Genomic DNA, 27,843 nt, shown 5'->3' on the forward strand with positions numbered 1-27,843 from the left:
CTAGCAGCACAGATACAGGTTACTCAGAGTGCTGGAATTCCCAGCATGCACTAGAGCATGAATAAATAATATGGTTGCATTGTTTGACCATTTACCCGTTTAATTTACAGTTGTTGTTGATTTTCCCCAGAGCAAGACATCGGAAAATAGTTTAACGGCTGACATTTGTCTACTCTGGATGTAGGGCTGGGTATCGTTCAATAATTTTCGATATCGGTACCGGTAACTTGACTTCTATACCGGTTCCTGAACGATACTTTTTCTGATACCAATTTTATGAAGTCTGTTTTAATTACATTAAATATTACCTCAAAAAAGTTGGTTTTATTTTTTCAGTTTGTTGACTTTTTTTACAGACTCAGACTCATATAGGCCACTGGGGGGTGGAATATATGTCTCGGCCTCAGCACGCATAAAGCTTGCCGCAAAGCACTGGCAAAAGTAGCCTAATGATTATGAATGTGTCTGGGAAAAAATAGCAAGGAGGCATTTTAATTGTTTATTATTAAACTAGTGTTTTCTGAGTCAGTGTTGACTGCAAAGATGAAGTTGACGTTGCTGACTCGTCATCTATGCAGTAAAGTGAACGTGCGTGCCTATAGAGAGAAATGCACCTTTCATTTGGATTGCATAATCAGAGAATATTATATTTCGATTCGAATTGGTTAGTTTAAAAGTAGACATTTCAAGCTTTCTATATGCCTGTTTCTCATGTATGTCTCAAGTAGCCTATACTGTACGCCGAGTTTCGGTTCATTTGTGATGCGCTCCAGTTCTTTTTGCAGTCAAAGACAGAGAAACTTTCTGCTCTTAAGTTTATTCCATGCACTATCAAGTGCATCATCAGATTTGTTGTGTTGGCAGTCTTGGCAGCCATTATCTAGTCGCAAATATTGCATCGTGCAAACTAGTGTTTTTCCTTGATGCCTCGCCACAGCCAATTATGCTGCATGCTTATTGGCTCACTGGCGTTGATGAGATTAACCCCTTAGGTATCTATATTTGGTACCAAACGACAATTCGGTCTGTGCTTAAAAAGTATCGTACTCGATACCCAGCCTTAGTGTCGCTTCAAAAGAAAATAGAACCCATTTTAATCACTGATGCTGTCTACACTGGACATTGTAGATATGAGTTCAGTTTCTGACATACTCCACACACTTAAGTCGGTCGATAACAGGAGAAATAGAAGAGTGCGCTTTGACGCATCCAGTTTAAACAGCTCGTTTGTATCTCTCTGTAGAGATTTCAGAAGGATTCCAGCATCGGAAACAAGTGAATGGTTTATTTTAGTGCGGTCCTGAATCAAGTCTGAGGATTTTGTTTGTTCAGAGCATTTGACTACAGATTATTTTGTAAACGAGGCACAGTGGATAAGGTTTCAAAACACTTACTGGCATGCAATAGTGGACGTTGACACTGTTTCCTATGACGTTAGCAAATCATAACATTGGCCATTTACTGACAAGGAGCCGTCCCTTGAAAATGGATTGTTTATATATATATACACTTGCAAACTGTTGCCATCATGTTTTATGTCTTATGAACACTTGTGAAGGAGAGAAGAAAGAGTTTAGAGAGCTCTGTACTGAAAAAGCTGTTGGTTTCTTTTGTGTCTAAAGCCGGGAGGCAGTGCTAGGCTTCTTATCTCCTCAAACGTCATGCCACACATCAATTCATACATTCCTTCCTCTATTTCACATACTATACTTCCTTCTGATTTATAAATTGCTTATCCTGTCCCATGCCACCCAGATTCTTTCACTCAAAGGTCATGTTTCCACTCTACCAGAAAAATCTACTCTACTCAGTCCTGAGAAAAATAGTCTAAAAATAATCTTAATGTTACCACTTGAGTCACGTGCCAAACGTTATGTCGTGATAGTAACGACAAATGTCTTTAAAAGAGGCTGCTAGGGTCAAATAGAACATCTGGTGTCATTTTGCTTTAATGATGCATCCAAAAGGGATTTGTAAACACTGGCACACTATCTGATGGTGTAATTATTGGATGCATGTTGCTTTTCATTCTTCAGAATTGCTGTCAAATGTTCATGAAAGCCAATCAGTGCCCCTCTCTGCATTCTTTCAAAGATGTATATTGTTCATAGACAGCTGGTATGCGGATTTTATTCCATGTTATGGTTACGTGACAGAATGATTTGAGCCTATTAATGCTTCTCAGTGAGCTATATATAGATATCTGTGTTCAGAAGCTCAAGCAAGAGTTTTATTACTCATTAATAGAGTGCCCAGACCTCTGGACATTATCAAGGGGAGCGACATTATGACAACCTATCAGCAACGTACCACACACATAGCACAGACACACGCAGACACGTTCAGTAGATATCTTGTTACTGTTTTCTCCAAATGATTTAATAGTGAACATTAATTTCTAGTCATGAGGGAACACATCTTGTCAAGCTGCTGTGTTTACATTCATTATTGAATTTAAAGGGAAAATTCACTCAAAAAGGAAAATTTAGTTGGCACACGCATGGACAATATTTATAATACACTGAAGCAAAAATTGGTGTAGTAGGATTTTAAAAACTTTTTCACTCAGACATTGCTAGTAAATTTCACAAATAATTACAAAGAAACAGCATTTCAATTAAACATGAAGTTTTGCAGTAGAAAGACTGAAGTATTTTCTTGTAAAACACTTCAATAATTATTGATTTTATTAATTATACTTAGTTATAGATTTAATTGCAACTTTGAAAAAAATATTTTGTGTCCATGCTTGTGTACTAATTGTTTTAACCTAAAAATCTTTAATAACAGAAAATAAACATTTCAAATTGTATTTAGCTGTATTAAAAAAAAATAAAAAAAAAGCTTAAAGAGAAGAAAGTAAGGTCACACTTTAGATCAGGATCTCACTATTAACTAACTATTAACTATGACTTTTGCCTTAATAAACTCCTAATTACTGCTTATTAAAAGTTAGTAAGGTTGTTGTTAAGTTTAGGTATTATGTAGAATTAAGGGATGTAGAATACAGTCATGCAGAATATGGCATTAATATGTGATTTTTAAGTACTAATAAACAGTCAATATCCTATAATATGCATGCTAATAAGTAACTAGTTTGAACTGGACTCTAAACTAAAGTGTTACCGAAAGTAATATATCTTTGTTTCTGCTGCAGGAAAATCAAAACCAATTACTTCATCGTCTCGCTGGCGTTTGCTGACCTGCTGGTGTCAGTGCTGGTGATGCCGTTTGGTGCCATAGAACTGATCCATCAGAACTGGATCTACGGAGAGACCTTCTGCCTGGTCCGCACCTCTCTAGACGTTCTGCTGACCACCGCCTCCATCCTACACCTGTGCTGCATATCCCTTGACAGGTAAAAAACAAGAAAAAAGACCTTGCCCTTTCAGTTCAGGGTGTTCATGAGGCGTCTTGGTTGTGTATAAATCACGTGCTATTAATTGAAATTCAATAAACGTATAGTCTTGACACATGACTGCAGTTGCTGTTGTCATGGCAGCCATAAATTGTTTCGCCACCGAGGACAAGCTCTTGAGAGTTTAGTTCTGCGGACTGTGTAGGGATGCTGTTTCCATGGTGATCTATGTGTGGCCACACAAAGTCCCTTGCCAAGTAAATCGTTCACCAATATTGCAGTGATCACATGTGATTATGAACCTAACAAACTCTTAAAGTCGAGCAACAGGCAAACCTTTAAAAAGAGAAACATATTGTTGCTGGACAACTTAGAATAAGCAAATAGTCATGTTGGAGAGGGCTTTTCACACCAGGGGAGCGCAAAGAGGTGCTAATGGGTTCAGGAAACATTTGAGAGAGAAAAAAATAATTGTATTAATTCTTTTATATTTTTTTGAATAAACCATGATGCATTTTTTGCATTTTAACTAACATGTGCAATAATGATCAATATATTTTTTATATAATATATAATATAAGTATATACCTTTATATTTTAAGAAATGGGTCCCCTGCATGAGATTATCATATCTGATAGTGCTTGACATCATAAAGTTTGAAAACCTCATATATGTAGCAGATGCTTTTATGCAAAGTAACTCACAGTAGACCTATTATTTAAAAGAAAATCCTTTTGGAGCAACCCAGAGTTAAGTGCCTTGCTCAAAGTCACAGTGGTGACAAATACATATGAATAAACAGTTCTTATGCTCGCTTTGGCACACATTTATGATTTATGATCCATAAACACTAAAGGTTTCATAAAAGATTGTTGCTCTTTGTGAAACATTAAGGTTGTTTGTGGAAGTAGCTGTAATTTTGTTCTGCTTCCATCTACTTTGGCTTTGTGTACACCATCATGTTTGCCCCAGTCTGATCTTATCCTTTTTTTTCTTTTTTTCAACTATAAAGGACAATTCATCTAAACTCTGTGAATGGCCATTCAGCTATAATACATTTTATGCTTGGACATTCTATTTAGTTTCTGGCCTTGTTCCTGTCGGCAGCAAATGCTCCATCGTGAATAATAAAAGGAGAAAATAAGAGGTACTCGAACATGGTTTAGTATCTCAAACGTCTTGTCTGACACTGGCACATTATAAAGCTACTCCACTTGGAAGTTCAATAAAGCACTAAGCCTTAGTATCCACTTCCCTCTGACGTGAACCACCCTTTCAGCCCCAGTCCTTTACCCCAGAGTGATGCATTAGACCAGAGGACTGAAATTCAGGAAGAGCTTTGAGTGCTCAGCTGCTTCCCTAGTTTGCGTCATTCGGCCCCTGCAGTCACACAGACCGCCTTCCAATGCCTCGCTTGTTAAAGGGGGCATGAGGGCACACTGAGAGAAGGGGGACTGATAATATTTGGTTTGTTACAAAATGCACTTTCTCCGTTTGACGTGTGTACCTCTCTCTCTTTCTTTATTCTGGCCCACGGTTCCACTGAATTGAGAGTCAAATAATGATGTAACTATCTACGTTGCTACAGTACATTCCCTGCCTACAATCAAACATGCAGCATTGCAGTCTATGCATACTATAGTCTTACTTCTAGTTTTGAGAACATATGAAGTAAATAATTGATTCATCTTTATGTCATCATGAGTTGCTTTTGATGCAACAGCCATAATTTAAATGCAAATGAAAAAAAAAACAGCAATCAATTTACAATGATTCCTTGTGAATGAGTACACTTAAGCATACTTTAAAAAAGAATACTTACTATGGAAATAATATACTGTAAAGAAATACAGTATATTATTATATTAAATACTGCATGTTAAAGACAGTGAAACTTGTTTTGAAACACTTTCATTGAATGGAAAATATCTTTCCTCTAACCCACTATAGCCTTAAATGTTAATATCAATGTGGCAGATGTTTTTTTATGTGACTTTTATGGCTGTCTGTTCATTATCTATCTTTTTTCTGTTCATCTTTTCCCGTTATTATCACTATGTATCGCACCTTGCATTCATGCTCCACTGGGATCTGCTTCCTTGATTTTCATCAAGACAGTAATGTTTTCCTGAGTACGAAGGAATGAAGAGGTTCCAGTCAGCGTGGCTACAGGCAGCACTTGTGACAATCATGGGTCTTGTGGAAAGGAAACAACACCCATTCTGGCTATTTCACAAGTCATTTGCCTCTCTGAGTTTTGACAATGAGGCTGGCCGGGTGTCCTTCAGGCACTCACTTAGCACACACAGCAATAATAGCCATGTCATCTCAATTTAGACTGTGTGAAATGCGCTCCGCCTTGTTCTTAAAAGCTGCTTTCTCCAATGTAATTCTTCTTCGGCCTTCGGGTTAGTAGCGGTCTCTTCTCGTTTCTCACACAAACCTAACTCATCGAGCAGCATGTGTTTAGAGTCTGCGATACAGCGTGAGTCTCTTCAGATGATTTGCAGTCTCAGTGTTGATTTGCTGCTTAATTTAGTGTTCTCTATTATGCCTCCACTCATCTGGCTCATTCCGGTTGAATACTAATTGTATGTGCTCATTAGCTGTGTTATTAGTGCGTCACAAGCCGCCACTTTCACATGTTTTTGAAACTTCTGTTGTTCTTCTTGATAATCGCTGTGCATATCATCAGGTGAAAATAGTTTTCTTGGTGAAATATCCACGATAAGCAAGGTTGTATACTTTATGGCACTATAAATAGGTACACTCATAGAATACAACATGCACAAAACTGTCCCAAAGCATTTGTGCTTTCATTAGGTTATTTTTTTTAAACTGGAAACACATTCTAATCATAGCACAAAAAATATTGTTCCCATTGATATCATCTTTACCCTGTGACATCCTATAAAGTATAAAACAAGTATAAAGTTACCTGAGAAGCATAACTGAATAAGATATCGAAGTGTCCAAAAATAGAAACATGTCTGCTTATTGATTTAGAAATATATATAAATATATCTTCTGATGACAGAATTCTCACTTCTGGGTAAACTATCCATTTAAAAGTTATTTTCACAGAATGAATATTTGATATTGCCTGTATTGTTCACTCTTATCTGAATGATTTTCACATGACATTAAATTATTGTAATGCACAACATGAAGATAAAGAACCGCCCAATGTGAATGCACCCCTAGCCGTGGATTATCTCATGGACAAGTTGAAACTGTCATTGTTGTTTACATTACAAAATTTGACTGGATGGATAAAAATAACATTACATTTAAGTTTTATATAGAGGCAGGGACAAAAACTAACTTTTTGGCATGTCTGCCAATGGCTGGTGGCTAGGGAAATTTACCAGCCTTAAATATTTTTTTACCAACCATGAAACTGTTTTTGCAAAAAAGAGGCAGTTATCTAGTTATGTAGATACCAATGAAAATTCACAATTCTATATTCCATTTTCAATACCACAGCTAAAACTACTAGCCTAACTAATATGCATTTAAAACATTAATAACAGTGGATTTCAGGTAGAGACATTGAATAAAGCAATTAAAGGGTTAGTGCACCCCAAAATGATAATTCTGTCAGTAATTACTCACCCTCATGTTGTTCCAACCCCTGTAAGACTTTCATTCATCTTTGGAACACAAATTAAGATATTTTTGATTAAATCTGAGAGCCGTCTCACTCCTCCATAGGCTTCTCTGTAATTGAAACTTGCCGGCCCAGAAAGTTGGTAAAGACAATGTTTAAAATAGCATAAGTGACTATAATGGCTCAATCATAAGTTTATGAAGCGACGATAATACTTTTTTTGCGCAAAAAACAAACAAAAATAAAGACTTTATTCAACTATTCATTTTCAGTAACAGAGCCAGAAATGTAACGGCAATTATGTTGTAAAGATTATATTGATATTTTTGAAGACGAACTGTTACCATCCGACTTCAGGGTGAACTTCAAAAATCCAGAAAAAAATCCTGGTTTAAAAAGTTTTTCCTACTCCACAATTGGCTCCCAATTTCTATAGAGGTCTGGCTCTATGATCATTACAATTTCAGTTGAAGCAGAGGCAGAAACAGGATCTAAGTGCAGCAGTAATATTTAATAAACAGTCTCAAACTAAACAAAATAAACTCAGAACAAAAACCAGAACAACCTACATATGCAACATAAAATAACTTTGACAAAGAACACAGGGTATAAATAGACAGAACTAAAGAGGCAAATTAACAAGACACACCTGAACTGAACTGAACTAACTAATCAATAAGTAACTATGGAAACAAACAGGCAGGGGCAGAGGAAGACTAAACTGAACTAATAGACAGAACATAGACAAAGACAGAAATCAAAACAGACTGACAATGTAACAATTATGATATGGACACCCACTTTACATGAATCAATCGATTCTCGAAAAATAGTGTTGTTTCAAAATGTAGTTTCACTTGGAAATGTCATACATTACATAAGTAAAATGGCACAATATACATACAAATACATGCAAAGGTTATAGTATCTACTGCATTTGCATAGGATGTTTAGTTATTTTTACTGAAAAACAAGACAAAAAAGTTTGAAAATAGGATGTATTTCCATATTAAAGATTGGTTCTGGAGTATGTATTGTAGTACACTGACAACATTGCATTAAGCAGACAAAATACTTTGACCTTGCAAGAAAACGTCTGTAAGTTGTAAACTGATCTAGGAGATTTTGTTGTCACAACTGTTTGCACACCTCAGCAGCATGCAAGAAAGAGACCCAGATGGCACTACAGAAATGAAATGTGGAGTGCCGCACCTGATCAGCCTCAACACAGGGAACAAAAGAGCAACAGGGGAGCTGTCTGGAGGTCTTTCTGCGGCGGTTACAAAATGTTGTACACTCTTGGGCAATGTGACAGTGTTATGAGTGTGATACTTTCCCCTCATATCTCAGCTTCCAATTTTAATGTGAAGAACTTTGCACTGCTCTGTATAGTGCATTTTATATGACAACTATATGTGTTCTCAAAATAACATTTTATTCTCCAAGCATGCTGGTTTACTTCCAGAATCCATAAATGTTTTTTTGAATCTATATGGACATCACATGGGCTTTCTATCCAGACTACTAGATCTCTAGAACTATCTTGAGAGTGAGTGTTTGTATGAGCCACTTTATAAACCCCCTAAAAATGAGCTGCAATTCTCTTAAACAGCTCTGCATTCATATTATTCCATTTATGAGTGAAGCGTCACTTGAAAGAGCCATAGAGAGCAGGAAATGGTCAGCAGGGACATTGGCCTATAATAACAGAGATATAGGTGGATCTTACTTATGAGCTTATAGTCATTAGAACTGGGTGACTGCCCATTCAGCCCAGACGTTTGCTTTCAATTTGACTGGAGGTTAATTTCTCCACATCACAGCTTGTCCAATGCCAGCCAAGCTTGGAATTGGATTTTTACACAGACTTTCGCGATACTATTTCCCCTTGTGCCCAACCCTCAGGGAAACACGTTTGCATGACTGATCATTCATGCATGCTTTGGGAACTGCATATTGTTGATTCTGATCACAGATTTGATTTGTCTGACTGATCAAATGTAAAGCCAATGGACACCGTAAGGACAGTAGTTCAGTGCTTCTTGAAATTCAGTTTGACTTCTCAGAGGAAAGCCATGCATTTCCCTGATGGGCAGCTTGCTATAGAAGGGTTGATGATGTTTTTTTGTATATATTGAAAGGTACACTATATAACTTTTTGCCCTCTAGCAGTAAAAAAAAAAAAAAAAAAACTCCAAGCATTTTGCAGATGAACATTGTTTTGGTTGTGCTTCGGATCTACGTGACTGCGAATGTTTTCTACTGCTTGTAAAACATTCACTACTTGGCATAAGAGAAATAACCAGTTTTGATGGAAAGGATCTCAAGCTGACTAGCTGAAGACGTTACTGTAGCTATACTCATTAACAGACACAGTTCTTCCTTAAAAATAAATTCCAGCACAGTGCTACAACCATAATGAAATGACCCTTCACAATATATAATGCTTTACAGTGAACTCTGTTAGAGAGCTACATATGGCAGTTTATCTGTTCAATAAAATACCTTACTATCTGTTGAGTAATAAAAACACCATCTCCATGTTGCTTTTACAAAATTTCAAATCAGTTCTCATCATCTCCGAAAACCCAAGTCAATGTTGATTCTGGTTTTATTACGAGCTCTGTCACGTTCTCTTTTTGCTAGAAGACTCTCCTCTGTTTAGCATTGTTTTTAAAATGGGTGATTCCCCAAAGGTTTGAGATTTAGCGTGCTCCTTGTCAACATTTCTCGCTTGTTGTGACAAATAACCTATGCATCTCCCACACCATACACACGTCGTAGTCGCCCGGAGTAAATTTTCTTTATTTACGGATATGACAAGACACGAACGGGAGAGTGACGTATGTGCGCAAATTCCTGTGAAAACCACCCCGTCAGATTTAAAATATAAACACTTATAACAGGCTTAGTGAATCAGGGTCAGACAAAAACATGTTTTGGAAGAAGGATTTATGGTGTTTTCACTCATTATTTAAATTGTGTTAATTTTGAACAAAACAAAGTTACATACTGTACCTTAAAGGTTAATATTGACCACTAGTGATTGAAATGGGTACTGCAATATGAGCATGATTCCTAAATATCTGCAAACATATTATGATATTTTTATGCTTTTCTACATTCTTAGAATGCTAGAAACTTAACATTTTAACTTATAATTTATTACAAATAATCATATATATGACCAATGAGCAGTTTGACATCATTCACATTTATTGCTAAAGGCATGACGTCATGTAAACATAGCATGTCAAATTTTCCATGAATTTTGAGTTTTTGGGCCATTTGGCTTTTCATCACATATTGTTTCAGACTAGTGGAAGGAAAACACCAAAACTACAGTTTTAAGTGTTAGTTTATTACACTTTGTCTGTTTGCATCTGAGGTTTTTGTTGTGTTCAGGAGTAAATTTAGTTGTGGACTGATAGCCTATTTTGAAGTGTAGATTGATGAAGATTGTTACTCCTGTTTCATGTGTTTTTCTGCTTAATACCTTCTGACAGATACCTCAGTTTTCACATTACGATACATATCTTTAATGGCTGTTTTCTCAAAAAAATTTTTTTTTTTTCTTTTATGCACTGAGCCAGAAATCTCCACATTTCAGAAAACCTGTTTGCAAAAGGCTTGCAATTCTTGTAATCAATCAAATGGAGAAGTATGGTGATATCTGTAATTTTTTTACCTCATTCACATAGGTTCACGCACCAGCTAGTTACAACTGAACTTATTTTTTGACGTAAATGGGCACTAAGTTACAACTTACGCACTACAAAATATTTCTGCGTTGCACCATTAAACTTGGTTGAAGGGTAACTACGTATAAACTGAATATTTTACAGAAGCTTGTGCCAGTGCAAACCCTCTTTTGGCATTAGAAATACTACTGTCAAGATTTACTAAAGACACGCAGTGAAAAATTAGCGCTGAAAAGGCGTGGACAGTTATTTTTGTGGCTGACCTTATTGCATATGCATTTGTAGGAGTTTCCATTTCAGACGCAAAATTTATGGGAGGAGATTATTTAAATGAATCATGCAAGGTGATTACAAAGGTTTGCGCTTGTCAATTTACTGGTGTTTGCACCATTATTTACTGCCCAAAAAAAGCACGTCTTAAACCAGATGCTAACTGGTAGATTGTGTTGGTCATTATGAAAATGATCCGACTGCATCTGTGTTCTTTAATTTGCGCGTCGTCAGTAGATCACGCGCTGAACTTTCCACTCCCATCTGCGCTTTTTTTTGGAATTGTGCTCTCACACTAATTTGCCCTGTTTAGTAAATCTGGCCCTTATTATCTTATTCATGATTAAGTATCGTATTGAATGGAAACGTACATGAGGCAGAAGAAGTTAGAATGAAGGATGAAATTCATGGCATTTCAACACAACTTCTGGTCACGTATTTGAAGACTGCATGAATCATTGAGGGTAAACTTCATATTATGCGACTACGCATTACTTTACAGAGAGCTTACGAACTACAAGCTACATTCTGCCTTAAGAACAAATGGTGCAACCGAATAAAGTACATAATTAGTTTAAACTAGCTAGTAGTTACATTGTGCCCTATCTTACACCATATCTTACACAGTTATAATTTTCACGTCCTGCACCACGTTGTTTAAATAGCAAATGCATTGGCGCCCATTTGTGCGCCCATGGACGTGCTGGTCTGAAAACGAGGTGCGTTCTGGTGCATTGTTGGCGCGTTGCTATTTTGAGGCAACAGAAATAGACTGTGCCATTGACCAACTGAAACCTGGTCTAAAGTCAATGGCACAATATTTTTTAGCGCCGTGCTAGATCGTTAAAATAGGGCCCTTAGTCTCTAGTGTGGACTTAACATTCCAATTTAAGAAAAAACTTCCAAATGGCTGGTGCAACCCCACCCTGGATTGCCTTAAGCGTGTTGTATTGCATTTTATCATATGTTTGAATCTTATTTTGTAGTTGATTATATATTCTATTAAAAAAATGTAGCTCATCCCTTGCCTCGGGCACCATGTGAGTCAGGGCCGCTACTGTTCATTGGAACTGAAATGTTGTCTCAAGCCTGCCTTCATTTTTCTACTGCGGTTGCTTTCATCCCTTTAGATACAGGTAACATGGTGAAAAATCAATAAGTTGGCTGAGCAAGTACACAGAGCTGGCTCTGTGACATCCGCCTTTAACAGGGCTGTGGTTGCCATTAGCAGCAATGGACCATGGCTGACAGTTAGCCCAAGCATCACAAGTCTTCCAGACAGAATTTCTTCACTGTATTTCACAGCAGACTATAGGATGTAGCTGTGAAAGGCCGAACGGTGGTACAGTAATTTGTTTATCACTCTAATATCAGCCAGACACGCAAATGAAAATATAAGGTCCAAATCCCTAAGGACATCTTGGCCATTTGATGATTGATAATAAGAAATTTTGGGGTCAGTGAGATTTTGTTGGGGAGGGGGAGGTTTGGAAGAAATTAATACTTTTATTCAGCAAAGCATTAAATTGATCAAAATGACAGTAAAGAATCAATCAATACAACAGTTTTTAACATTGATAATGATGAGATTTTTTTTTGAATTTTTTTTTCCATTTTTTTAATCAAATCAGAATATTAGAATGATTTCTAAAGGACTGGAGCAAGGAAGCGCATAAAAAAAAATTTGGCCGATACCGATAACCGATAATTCTTTATATTTGAAAGCCGATTACCGATATATTGGCCGATAAATTTAAATCTACATTTTTTATATCATTTTTGAGAGCCTTGTTACAAAAACAAAAGTCATTTTGTTTCATTAAAAGCCATGTCCCAAGCACACAATTATAACATAGTCATTTAATAAATCAGCTTTAATAAATCGGCAAAATTTTCTTATCGGGCCGATAACAATAATATTAAAAGTGAACATACCGTCCGATACCCATATAGTGGCCGCTATATTATGCATCCCTAGTATGGAGTAATGACGCTGAAAATTCATTCGTTTGCCATCACATTAATAAATAATATTTTAAATATACTAACATAGAAATCTGACCCATCCGACACTGAAAATGACCCATCCGAAAATGACATTTAAGTCCAATTCAGAAAGAGGCCAGTGCTCGATTGCAGCAGAGAGTTATCTGACACTAGCTGGGAATGATTTAAGACTGTAAGTAATGTTTGGTCAGGGCTTCTGCTGACTCACTAACAAATACTTACCTTCACTGCTGCAAATCACCTATGGCCCATCTTTTCAAAGAAATTTCCAAAAAAATATGTGAGTCTCATTCAAACGCCCCATATAAAGAATCAATAAACTGCACCAGAATGTTATTTGGGACCTAACGCAGGCATTTTATGTTATGTTGTCAATAAGACAGAACAGTTGACTCAGAACACCTGCTATGTTTCTTGCCAGGTGAAATCTGTCATTTTTGCACCACCTGCAACGCCAAATGGAATTGCAAAAACAGGATTCTAGAATTTGTACATGCATTGATGCCAATATAAATCCAATAAAACCCAAACTCTTGACATGTAGGGGCAGAGGCACATTGACAGATTGCACTTCCAGTGGGGTAAAGCAGAGCTTGAAACATGCTGTGGTAAACACATGGCCAGAGAAATGGATATAAGCAGTAACCTCGACACCTGCAGACTGAAGTATTGACACATCTGGATTAAAGAGAGAGAAAAAAGAGTGACCTGTCCCATTTAGTCAAATGGATTGTGAGTAAAGTCTGTCCTCTATAGCTTTTCCTCAATCCTTTCTCTCACTATTTGAGATACCAGACCTATCCAACCATACATCCTTGACTGCCACAAGGCACAAAATGTTCATCCGAGGTTCATCTCACTATGTGCAGTAGATGGCAAAATTTGAGACTTAGAACATAATGGGAAGTGAAGGGTGAAAGGTTGGGCAAGGGGTAAAGACCTTTAGGGACATGGTCCTTAAATCTTCAGTTTTTCAACAAGTCATAGATTGTTTCAATCAAACAAAAGTAGTGTACCTTTTAAGCTTTTTGTGTTAGTAGTTGATAACCATTTATAGCAGTACCTGGTAGATACTTTGAGGGCTTGTATTGTGCAGTTACACTTTTATTATATATTTTTTTGTATTCACATTGACACCTTTGCAAGGTCCTTCTGTCTCGCAAGTTATACCTATTGAAAGTCAATGATTGATTTACCTTTTACATTTTTTTTCCTCTCTCAAACTGAGAAGTCTTTTTTTAACTGAGTGCCATTTATTTAAAAGTCAAGAGTTTTCTTTTTTCCCAAGTGATTTATTACTGAATTGAATGCTCAGATTGACATTTGCTGCATGTCAGTCTGGTTTCTCTCTTCATGACCTAATGTATTGCTTGGGGAAACAAAATGGTTATAGACCTTTGTGAATGAATTTTCAATAATATTCCATTTGATACAGTATAATCCATACACTACTTTTCAAAAGTTTAGGATCGAAAGATTTTTTATTTATTTTTTATAATACTTTTAATTCTTCATGGACACATTCAATTAATAAAAAGTGACAGTAAAGACATTAATAATGTTTAACATATTTCTATTTCAAAGATATTTTCAGAAAAAAAAAGCAGCAACAGTTTTCAACATTGATAATAAGAAATGTTTCTTGAGCAGCAAATCAGCATTTTTTTTCTGAAGGATCATGTGACTGTAGAATGGAGTAATGATACTGATAATTCAGATTTGCATCAGAGGAATAAATTACATTTCAAAAAATATTAAGATAGAAAACAGTTATTTTAAATTGTATAAATATTTCACAATATTACAGTTTTACTGTATTTTTGATTAAATGCAGCCTTCTCCAAGAGATGTCTTTCAAAAACGTTTAAAAAATCATACCAAATTAACCGAAAAGTTTTGAACGGTAGTTTGTCTTTAAATTTCTATAAATATCAGTTTACAATTGTTTCACAGTGTTGTTGTTAGGGCCAAATGGAATTCTGTACATGTCTGGCTGTGTTGACATAATTTTAGGACTCTTTGGTATCTCTGAATACTAATAGTTAATGTCAGAAGTGTCATTTAACCAACAACCTTGAGCTGGATAGACTGGCAGATCAGAAAGGTTAAGATGCTATAGCAGGTTGACGGAATCTGTTTTCCAGATGCTTGATAGGTTGACATTTTGTCAGTCAGGGGCACTGCAGGTCATCATCCCTCAGGTTTTTCAAGGTTATTGTATTTCACTTTCACATCGTAATACTTTTCAGCAACATATTCATGCACAATTATTTTGTCTCAATTGTTTTGTATACACTTTATGCATGGCCAAATGAAGAATATTCAACATATACTGTTTATTTTACCCTTTCTTACAGGTACTATGCCATCTGTTGCCAGCCACTGGTCTACAGGAATAAGATGACACCACTGAGAGTGACTTTAATGATCGGAGGATGCTGGATAATCCCAACCGTTATTTCCTTCTTACCCATAATGCAAGGCTGGAATAGTATTGGAATAAATGATTTGGTGAGTCACAACCGTCAGATGGTAGACTGTTTGTGCTGATAAGGTTTGTGAAGGCAGTCTGACAGTCTGATTCTTGCAATGATGTTTCTTTCATTCTCTCTCACCTTGTAATCAAGTGTGGATTATAAAAATCCAGGGAGTGATTATGAGAGAAACTTGCGACACAAGTCTTTTTCAGGCATCTTCTCTGCTCTATATGCAGTTTTCAAAAGGCAATTATCCATCCATGCAGAGAACCTAAGCCACTGTCAATGTTTCTAAAGCAATTGAAGTACATAGGGGCTCTCATAAAGATCAGCTTTGAGGGTTGGGATGATTGAATGAATTAAATGCCAAAGTCTCAGGTAGGGAACTTAATTCATTACTTTCCAGTAAACAAACAAAAATGGCCCTGGGCGATGCACCATAATTAAATTCATGCTAGAGAAAGGAAATGTCACGTGGAAAGTATTTCTCTCTGGTTTTCATGTGCATGTTGTAAATGTAATGTTTCATGAGATTCATGTGACACCATGTCTGTTTTGCTTTGCCATTTTCGGTCTTTGGAAACAGTTTTGGTTTTCTCTGCCCATGTGTATAGGATAATATTTGTGTATTCATTTTAGCTTCCTTCAAACTACATTTTGAATGAGAAAAAAAATCTAAAAGAATTAATGAATGCTTTCTCTTTTAAGTAAACACTTAGCATGCCGTCTGGAGTATCCTGGGTTATTCCACATTAATAGCTACCTATACTTCACATTTTCAGAGAAGCGTCCAGTTACGCCAAAAGCTCTTCTCAAAGGAACTAATTAGCGGTTTGATTTTGAATATCAATGATAGCACGGGCCAAAGTCCAGCTTATTCTGAAAAAGAAAAAAGCAGTCTGACACTGATGTGCAATTTGTTTGCAGTTCATGAGAGGAAAATGTACAGAAGTTTCTCATTATTAATGATAGGGTTGGTGTTGGGTTTATGGTTTGGAGGGCTCAGAGTAATGTGAGGAGCAGGCAGGAGAGAGGCTCAGATGAACAGTGATTAATGTTTCTCATCATAGCACTTCCTTCTGTGGATCAAATCATTAACAGTCTGTTTGTAAACAGTATATCTGTATGCATGTGTATACTTTATGGTTCTCACAGACCTAGATCAGATTTAAAAAAAAAACTGTGTTAATTACTCTCATCAAGCTCTCTTCACTTACAATATCTAGCCATTTAATCTTAGTTGTTGTTGATGTGAATTGTGGGGTTAAGCATGTTTCTAATGGATGTCACTAATTGCACTTTACTTAAAAGCAATAACATTTCTAATTGGAACATGGCTTCATAAAATCTGAAATGGTTTTCTGTGATTTTTAAAGGGCTTATATGACCAAAAACAGGAAATATGTTTGTATATATTCTACCATTCAAAAGTTTGTGGTGAATGCTATTTTCTTTGTTTATATGTTTTTGAAATGAGTCTCTTATGCTCACCAAGGCTGCATTTATTTGATCAAAAATACATTAAAACAGTAATATTGTAAAATATTATTACAATTTAAAATAACTGGCTTCTATCTGAATATATTTTAAAATGTAATGTTAAACTAACTATGATGTGATTTAACTGTGATGGAAAAGCTACATTTTCATCATAATTCCTTCAGTCTTCAGTGTCACATGATCCTTCAGAAATCATTTTTAATATGCTGATTTGGTGCTTAAGAAATATTTCTTGTTATTATTAATGTTGAAAACAGTTGTGCTGATTGATATTTTGTGGAAATCAAGGTGCATGTTTTTCAGGATGCTGTAGCATGCTCCGATAGGAAAGGCTTGATCTTCCTAGTGTTGTATAATAAGTCATAACTGCAGAACCGGGCAGTTCTAGCAATGTGGTCTGTGAAGTTCAACTGATCATCAATCACAACTCCAAGGTTCCTGGCTGCCCTGGATGGAATTATGGTTGACGAACCTAGCTGAATGTAGAAGTTGTGCTGGTTGTGTTTTAAGTGAAGGTGGTGGTCTTTCATCCAGCAAGAAATGTCTATCAGGCAGGCTGAGATGTGAGCAGCTACTGTCGGATCATCTGGTTGGAATGAGAGGTAGAGTTGTGTGACATCAGCGTAGCAGTGATAGAAAAATATATGTTTCTGAGTGACAGATCCTAGAGATGACATGTTGTTGGAGAAGAGAAGTGATCCAAGCACTGAGCCCTGAGGCACAGATGTTAGCTAGATGTTGTGACTTATACACCTCACCTCTCCACGATACCTACTTGAGAGGTAAGACTTGGACCATTGGAGTGCGTTTGGAGATTTGACAAGGAGGATCTGTCAAGCAGCAGACAGATCCAGCAAGATGAGTACTGAGGATTTGGCAGCTGCTCTTTCCAGTCTTAGAGCTTCAATAACCAAGCGCAGGGCAGTCTCAGTTGAGTGGCTGCAGACTGGTTGTTGTCCAGGAGTTTGAAAAAAGTATTTTTTTTCTAGATGTGCTGGATTTAGAGTGGTTTTCTTAAGCAGTGGGGTTAACCGCGCCCCTGCTTAAATGATGTGGGAAAGGTACCAGTGTGAAGAGAGATGTTGATGATGTGAGTGAGTGCAGGTACAACTGAAGGAGAAATGGCTTGAAGGAGATGAGTTGGCATAGGATCAAGTGGACAGGTAGTAGGGTGATTGGAAAGGATGAGTTTGGAGACTTCTGCCTCCGAGAGCGGAGAGAAGGAGGGAAGAATGTGTGTGTCAACTATTAAGATGTGCATGTCGAATTGTGGTGTGGAAAATTTGATGCTGATGGTTGTTGGGTTTTTTTTTTATGAAGAATGTAGTGAAGTCATCAGCTGTTAGGGTTGATGAAGGAGGGGGAGGAGGAGGGTTTGAAAAGTCAGAGTCAGAAGAATTGTTCATTTTGTCATGGTAGTAAGTCATTTTAGCAGTAGAGACATTAGCAGATAAGGAAGAGTGAAGGGATTGATAGAAACCAGTAGGGCTGGGTATTGACACAAATTTCACAATTCGATTCGATTTCGATTCACAAGCTTGCAATTCGATTAGATTTAGATTCCGATTCGATTCGATTCAATATTGATTATTTTGGATATCAGGTACAATACATGGCATATTTTCTCAAGGAAAACAAATCTCTTAACCTAGGCTATGCTGTAAACTATGGAAGTCAATTGTAGCCTACTAGGCTTCATTAACCTACTATAATATTGAAGGTAAAATTTACTGATTTGTATACAAACACTAAAATTACACTTTTATTTATTTTTATAATAATAAAGTAATATGAAATATTAACATTTAATGGTGTCTGTCATAAAAACCTGCCAGATTTATTCAAACATGCATTAAAAATTGAAGAACATTAAAAATTATATTGAATATGTAATATGGTGCAAAATGCTCCTCTCTAGAGTTAATTTTTCTAGCTGACTAACGAGTGTATGGTCACTGGATATGGTTTTTCTGAGGTAAATGTGACATTACATGACATTGTTTACAAGCTGTTTTACTGACGTCTTTCCATGGTTGAAACACTGATTGAGCGATTCCATGTCACATGATACGGATTTCGATAAGGTGTACTCTACCTTTTAACATACTTTCAGATGTTCATTCATGTTTATTTCGCGTGGTAACTACTATTATTAAGGCGGAAGAGAAGATCAATGTTACATTCATTCATCAACTGAAAACAGGATGACTAATCGATTCTTGGGATTTAAGAATCGATATCGGTTCGTAAAAATAAGAATCAATTAATATCGAGAAATCGATATTTTTTTACCCAGCCCTAGAAACCAGGGTCAGCGGGATCTTTGATTTGCGCCACTCCCTCTCTGCAGCCCTGAGTTTAGAACGATGTTCGCAGAGAACATCAGATAACCAGGGGGCAGAGGGGGTGGCGCAGGCTGGCCTGGAGGAAAGGGGGCAGAAGTTGTCTAAGCATGATGTTAGTGTGGAGAAAAGAGTATCAGTTGCACTGTTAGTATCAAGTGATGAGAGCGGATTTGGGGGAGGAAGTGTGGATGAGACCAAAGAGGATAGGCAGGAGGGTGAGAGTGAGCGTAGGTTTTGCCGAATGGTGACCTGTGGAGGAGTGTGTGTTGGTTTCTGAGCCAGGTTGAGGATAAGAGTGAGGAGGAAGTAATCTGAAGTGTGCAGTAGAGTGACCAGTGTATGGTCAGTGGAGCAGTAGCGCATGTAAATAAGGTCAAATTGTTTACCTGATTATCTGGTATTACCTGTGAGTAGCTTCAGTAGATACTCGCTTGAGGTAAAACGAGTGTTGAAATCAACAGCCTGAGGTTTTTCTAGGTGGATGTTAAAGTTTCCAATAACTACCAGAGGAGTACCATCCTCAGGTAAGGATGAGAGTAACACATCCAACTCCTCCAAGAAATTGCCGTGTTGACCTGGGGGACAATAAACAACTACAAAATGGATTTTAATAGGGATGGTGATAGTGATTGCATGCGATTCAAATGAACTAGTGTCACACACAGATGATAAAGGATTAAATTTCCATTCGTTGGAGATGAATAAACCAGTACCCACACCCCTCCCAGTCAGGCGAAGGGTTTGAGAAAAAGTTAAATTTGTGGAGAGGGTTGCAGGTGTGGCAGTGTCCTCTTTATGATACGCACTGTACAGTATGGATAACTGCAAGACAGCAGAGCTGATGGGAGCAGCTATATGGAAGAGAGAGACAGACTTTGAGACACTCACATAGATTTTTATGTGCAGCACCTTAGACGAGCTGTCAGGGTCCAATAGAGAGTGACGTCACTGCAGTGACAACCTGAATGGATTTAATGAGGTGAATGTCACTCCCAAAAATAACAAAATAACATGATTAGGCATATATTATGAGCTGCTGTAGCTGACAACTGTAGCTGCAATGTAGGTAGGGGTCTAACAATTACTATTAACAACTACATTATTTTACAGCCAGTATCTTAGAGAGCAGGGTGGCTGATATAAAGCAGATAGCTATGGTATCACACTATTTAATTTAGAGATAGATAAGGAACTAAACACTGTAACCAACAGTGCACTCAGTAATCTGGTAAATCTGTGCACACTGGGAATCATATTTTTACATGAAGACAAGGTAGTGCTAATTTTACATACAGCACACAGTGAATATGATATGAATATGATATAGCGGCACACTGGATATAGTGCAGCATAGATTGAAATCAAGGATTTAAAGTTTGTCAAACATGCATGCCCAATGACAAAATAAAAGTCCCACCTCCTACATATCTACATATCTACATTTCGGTCTAACAGAAAAACTTATCGGCTAATTCCAATATATATTTTTTTTTAAATAATAAAAAAAAATCGTCATGGTTTCCTATGGAATGATTTTCCGGACATTTTTCAAAAGGAATTGCAAATTGTATTTGCAATTGCGTTTTCAAATTGTGCACGCATAAAATGTGACATAATCCAAACGCAAATGCAAATCGCGCATTACCGTTTACATTTTCGTTTAAGCGAACGCACAGTGACTGCCAAATTTAAAATGGAAATGCAAAGTCCGTTTGCAACTGTGTTTCCCATATCTTACGAGTCTTGACCCTGTCATATTTAAATAGCAATTTCAATTACCACGTCTGCTTTTTCACTTTCTCAGCGTCGCGTATGTAGCCAGCCAAAACTCAAATGAAATCGCAATTCCCTTAGTATTTCCATTTCCGATGCCTTACACGGAAACCTGTCAATCAGCGTCAAGGGTGGGATTATGCTATGGGGCGTGTTCGTGTTGGGACGTGACGTCACTCACAGTCGACGGTTAAGAGGTGATGCCCTGAACAGACAGACGCCGATTTATTTTAAACAATGGAGGTAGTTGGTGAAATTGTGGAGGACCTGATGCTCGCGCAGCAAGTTGATGACAGTACATCCTCTACAGATGTCCTCTTACTCAGAAGCCATTTCATTTTGGATAAGTTAAATGTTTTCGTGGCCTTGACCAACATCAACATCAGTAGCCTAATGTTGTCTTCGCCAACCTCAGTGAAGTAGCTAATAATAGGCTTTTTGTGAAGGACAGGACAACTAAAGAACCTGGACGTCCTTTACTGGACATAGCACAAGAGATGAGTGTCGGTGCTAGGTCTCACCCCTTCAAATAAGTGTTCTCAATTTGCGAAATAATTCAATAAAAATGCTGTCTGTTGCAGTTAAACCTGTGTGTGTGTGTGTGTGTGTGTGTGTGTGTGTGTGTGTGTGTGTGTGTGTGTGTGTGTGTGTGTCACTAGCGGCGCAGGATTTTGATTGTAGGTGGGCCTCCAGAAAACTGGATGGGCCAGTTAAAATAAGCCAAAAACAAAAAACGGGTTCCCCTTCATCTCCGTTTCAGTGCTTTTCTGCGGCACCGAGGACAGCGACTAACTATACCTGAATTTAATGCGTAGTTAGCATAGGTTTAAAAAAAAAAAACTGATTTTTTTTTGCTGCTTTTTTAAGACAATTACAGTTTAATTTAATTTATTGTTTAATAAAATTATAGGCCTATTATTTTTTTAGTTTATTAACAGCAACAACAGCTGTAAAGATGAAGTTGACGATCGTCATCTCCATATAGTGAACGCGCCTATAGAGAGAAATGCACATCATGGATTACATAATCAGAGAGTAGCCTTTTTCTTTTCGTTTTAAATTGTTAAAAATACATTTTGGGCTTTCTTAAGATATATTTCATGTCTGTGAGGCATACGTTGAGTTTCGTTAAGTTAGGATGAGATGCGCTCCTGTTCACGAGCAATGCAATGACCGCGCGGGCGCCTCAATGATTTTATTGTCTGCTATATTTTCTTTTTAATTTATTAAATCCAGGCAATAAAAAATTATTGGTTGATAAAAAAAATATTAAAATTAAGATACAATTTATACAAAACGAAATTCACTTAAAAAGGCTTTCTACAAAACAAAAAGTGGTCAAAATCATGTCTGACCCACATCTCTCGATATATTGCGCATCCTATCTTACTCGTGCGGTTCACTTTTCATAATCAACATAGATGAAAAAATAACATTATAATATTTTAACAAATATGAAACTAAATGAGCTTATTTAATGGCTACAACATGTATAGTACAGACTCTCTATTTGTACAAATTGCTGCACATTCATTTTATTCTGAATTTTGCACGCATAAGTTGAAAGGCATTTGTTTGCATGCATAGTAAAACATATCTGCAACATTTATCAAGTTCACTGATAATTATTATCACTAATTATTATTATGACTAATTATTATTATCACTTAATGAATAATGTAACAAGGACAAAGCATGTAAACTGCGTTGTTTAGAATTGAATGGATCGCAAATAGATCCGAATGAAGAAACGTACAAAACCATAGTAGAAATGGATGGGCCCGGACCTAAAATGTAGCGCCGCGGCTGGTGTGTGTGTGTGTGTGTGTGTGTGTGTGTGTGTGTGTGAGAGAGAGAGAGAGAGAGAGAGAGAATGTTTGTTCCACTTTACATTTATGGTGTAGTCTATTTGTTTAGATTTATGTGGGATTTAATCATTTTAAATTAATCTCAACTGTGAAATGGACAAAAACAAAATTATACATAGGCTACTTTCAGACCAATTAAATGAAACCCAGGTTTTTTTGTGTGTTTAGACAAATAATGTAACAAAAGTCACAAAATTCCATGACACTGAGATAAGGGAGATATGTTTTTTTGAATGGGGGGAAAATATCAAATGAGATCCAAACAGAACCCAAAGACAACATGATGGTTTAAGAAATATTCATTTTAAACTAAACCAAAACCAAATCTTTATCTCAGTGTCATGGAATTTTGTGACTTTTGTTACATTACCTACATCTGTAGAGGATGTACTGTCATCAACTTGCTGCGCGAGCATCAGGTCCTCCACAATTTCACCAACTACCTCCATTGTTTAAAATAAATCGCCGTCTGTCTGTTCAGGGCATCACCTCTTAACCGTCGACTGTGAGTGACGTCACGTCCCAACACGAACACGCCCCATAGCATAATCCCACCCTTGACGCTGATTGACAGGTTTCCGTGTAAGGCATCGGAAATGGAAATACTAAGGGAATTGCGATTTCATTTGAGTTTTGGCTGGCTACATACGCGACGCTGAGAAAGTGAAAAAGCAGACTTGGTAATTGAAATTGCTATTTAAATATGACAGGGTCAAGACTCGTTAGATATGGGAAACACAGTTGCAAACTGACTTTGCATTTCCATTTTAAATTTGGCAGTCACTGTGCGTTCGCTTAAACGAAAATGCAAACGTTAATGCGCGATTTGCATTTGCGTTTGGATTATGTCACATTTTATGCGACCACAATTTGAAAACGCAATTGCAAATACAATTTGCAATTCCTTTTGAATAATGTCCGGAATATCATTCCATAGTTTCCACTTATATTTGCCCATAAAGATGAAATTCAAATATAATTATGGCTAAGGGTCAAAAGTCATCATTCATGATGATTTGAATGTTTTTTTTTTAATCATTATTTAAATCATCACACCCTGAAAGGTTAATATGACTTTTAAAAATCTTTCCATTCCAAAGGACATCATGCATCAGAGGGTGAATTTAATTCTAGGAGAGTGTAATTAATTTACCAGTTACAAACTTAATATAACTGATATAGTGCTGTACATCATAGTATTTGAATGTCAAGCATGTTTCATTAATATGAAGAGGTGAGAGTCTCTAAATAGTGTATTTGGGGAGCAAGATATTTATAGATTCATGCCCTCTGGTTAAGTTCTCTTCCACATCTAGAGGTCCTTGTGATTTACCAGAAGAAGTATTGTAAGTAGTCACCTCTGCTCTTAAAAGGTCTCCTCAAATGACTGTTCCCTGAAGCCAAAGACAGGGTCCAACCTTATGGTAATGGTAAACCTAGAAACCTAGTAAAATAATTTCCTTAAAGGGGGGGTGAAATGCTCATTTTCACTCAATCTCCTGTTAATCTTGAGTACCTATAGAGTAGTATTGCATCCTTCATATCTCCAAAAAGTCTTTAGTTTTATTATATTTATAAGAGAAAATAGGCTGTACCGAGTCTTTCCGGAAAAAAACGAGCGTCTGGAGGCGGGCCGTGTGGGGGCGAAGCCAGAGCCATAGAGAGAATCCGTCGATCTGGGCTTTGTTTATAAAACTTTCATCGTCGAAATGCTGTGAACAAACAGTCTACACAACTCGTTTCTGCATCCACTGTTCCTAACGCTGGGTTCTTTGGTAAGCTTTCCCTCACCAAAAACACTTTGGAGACACTATGCAGCGCTGACGATGATTTCCTGTTGAAGCGCGTTGAGGTGCGCGGTCGCGCTTTTCCGGAGAAATGCTCATATAAGGAGTTCCACTCTGGTCTACGTCATTAGATCCACGGTCAAAAAAAAAAACAGCCGAAACTTGTACCAACCCGGAAGTAAGATTTTCGGCACAGAAATTCTCCGTTATTCGTCCAAAATATTTTTTAAAAACTTTGGCCATGTTAAGCATGAGAATCCATCTCTTTAACACTGTAAACAACTCTGAATACATGAAACACCATTGTACCCCCCTTTAACTCTTAAGGCCAATTCACACTGCACCAACAGACACATTTGTCAGGTTTTGTCAATCAGCGTGTTACCCCTGACAGCATCCGTTGGCATTGGTCGATGCTTGTTTTCGCTGATTGAACATTGAATTGGAATTGGTCTTGGAATGTCTGAGAAATGCTGTGATCTGGTGACTGTCAATGTTGATCCGTGTCTGATGGTGCAGTGTCAAGTAGCCTTTAAAAATAAAGCTTCTTCATTGGCATCTATAGGTCCATGAAGAATCTTAACATCCATGTTAACTTTCCATTGCACAGAAGGTTTCTACTTTATAGTGGAAAAAGTTTCTTCGGAAAACCAAAAATGGTTCTTCTATGGCATCACTGTGAAAACCCCCTTTTGGTACCTGTAATGTTTAGAGTATACATTCTTTTGTGTTTGTGTAAGCTGAATATGTCAACATCTTCTTGACAGATAGAGAAGCGGAAGTTCTCCGGCAACTCCACGGTGTGTGTGTTCATGGTGAACAAGCCATACGCTCTGACCTGCTCAGTCGTGGCCTTCTACGTACCGCTCATCCTGATGGTGCTGGCGTACCAACGCATCTACGTCACGGCGCGGGCACACGCCCGACAGATCAGTATGCTGCAGCGGGCCGGAGGAGCAGGGAACGCAGACAGCGCAGACCACCAACGCAACCACCGCATGCGCACCGAGACCAAGGCGGCCAAGACTCTGTGTATCATCATGGGCTGCTTCTGCCTGTGCTGGGCCCCTTTCTTCATCACGAACGTGGTGGACCCCTTCATAGATTACAGTGTTCCTGAGCAGCTCTGGGCGGCCTGCCTCTGGCTGGGCTACATCAACTCCATGCTCAATCCCATCCTCTACGCCTTCCTTAACAAGTCCTTCCGTCGTGCCTTCCTCATCATTCTCTGCTGCGGACACAAGCGCTACCGCCGATCTTCCATCCTAGGCCCTGGAACGACCTGCACGGCCACGCAGATCAACGGCTCTACACACGTCCTGAAGTAAGTGAGACAAGAATTATATTTCCCTTGGTCTCTCTTTTCTAAGGTGGATCTGGTAACATGTACACTTGGAAAAAGGACAGATTATGGTCAGGAACCAAGGTCAGGAACATCTCATCAAGAAAATACTGACAAAAATGTTTAATGACGTTAAAAGGATATTTTCTTTCGATACAATAACATAGACAAGACAAAAAAGCTTTCTTGTCCATAAATCCAAAAATAATTCTAGTCAATTCAGAGAAAAATTTACTAAAATTACTGAAAATAACATGACGAAATATTGACTACATTTAAGTCAGCTTGAAATTGTTTTTGCCCTATCTATTTTGTAAATGCATGTTATAGATATTAATGTGAACAGTTGGTCCAGAACTATGTTTCTTTTTCTTTTTTTTTGTAGATGTTTATTAATGTTTAATCAAAAGGTCAATCGTTTTGTGAAAATGACTGACTTCTCTCTGTTGACTTATGAAGGACTTGTCCAATAATTTAGTCTGCTTAAACCCCACCCATAATAAACTGCAAGCTCACAATAATTTTTTTTTTATTTAAACAGCCACATCTAAAAAACAAAAGACAAAAATCAGTAACAAAAGACAACAAATTGCCTGGTCCATAATCTTTCTTTGATTTAGAGGGCTTTCACACTAGCTCTTTTGGTGCTTACCCGGGTTTGTTTGGTTGATGTGAACGCTGTTTTCCGAACTGTACCCCGATTTAAAAAGGTGGTCTGGGGTACGGTTCATATGATGTCTGGTACGGTTTGCTGCTGATATGAATGCAACCGTACTACATTGTGGAAATGAACGTATGCTTCAGTAACACTGGGACTGATGCACTGCAAGCAGAGAGAATGTATATCACATTTTTTGTTCGCCTTTAGCAGAAATGGACTCCTGTTTTTATTAGAACATTTGCAGTGCATTCATGGCAGATAGATGGCGCTTTAGAAACAAAACCAAAGGTTCAAAAACCAAAATATAAAAGTGAGGCGAGCCACGCAATGCACTTTGCCTCCTTCCCCTGTGTCTTGATACCCAGCAAAAGGTGTAAACAGCTGCCGCTTTGATGACCGAAGCGGTTTGAACCCCCTCAAAAAATACAGTGTGAACACAATCCAGCGGGGGCAAAGGAGGGGGAGCAATCAAACTCAGGTTCGGGCCAAGCAATCAAAGTGTGAAATCACCCCTAAAGGTGTTCATTTTCAGTAAAGTAGAAGACTTCCAGATTGATTCATTTGCATATATTACTTCTTTTCATTGGTTGCTTGGTGTATTGGCTTGTATTTGCCTTCTGGTGGTCATTTGTAGACGTTCTTGGAGCAACAGGCAGCAAAGAATAAGTCCATGTCCTGCTGTGTACACCTTTCACATTCAGTCAGGTGTAGTGTTCTACTACCATCAGGCATTTCTAGTTTGCTCACCTCTTGACCTAACAACATTTACTCCGAAAACAGCAGAGCATGAACATCTGTATATTGTAGCTTCTGCTGTTATGTGTCATGGGAACATAAACCCGAGATTTGGTCATCTCAGTTAGACTGCACATCTGCTAGAACTCTTGCTCCCCATCTGCTTTATTTTTAAACTATTCTCAGAAACATTGTGACAGAGAAGGGTTATTGTTTCACTAAAAAAGAGCTTTTCTGTCCTGCAATATTTTGGCGTGGAACTAAGAAAGATTGTCTAAGTCTATAAGTGTTGTTCATGCATATACTTTATCACAAAACTTTGTCTTGTCTCATAAAAACTTTTGCTGTTTTATGCAGTTATCCAATATGTCTTAAAGGAGTTGTATATTATTTAAAAAAAAATATTTA

General features: G+C 37.5%; 1 protein-coding gene across 1 annotated transcript in view; it reads left to right on the top strand.

Annotated features, from left to right (window-relative positions):
- Window positions 1–27,843, top strand: part of htr4 (5-hydroxytryptamine receptor 4) — a 111,055-nt gene that overhangs the window by 47,163 nt on the left and 36,049 nt on the right. Inside the window, exons 4-6 of the mRNA XM_081382394.1 lie at window positions 3,158–3,358; window positions 15,305–15,458; window positions 25,465–26,021. Of these exons, the coding sequence (XP_081238520.1) occupies window positions 3,158–3,358; window positions 15,305–15,458; window positions 25,465–26,021 (912 nt within the window). The remainder of the gene's footprint in view (window positions 1–3,157; window positions 3,359–15,304; window positions 15,459–25,464; window positions 26,022–27,843) is intronic.

Source organism: Scardinius erythrophthalmus (assembly GCF_964197995.2).
Source record: "Scardinius erythrophthalmus genome assembly, chromosome: 13".
NCBI classification, from domain to species: Eukaryota; Metazoa; Chordata; class Actinopteri; order Cypriniformes; family Leuciscidae; genus Scardinius; species Scardinius erythrophthalmus.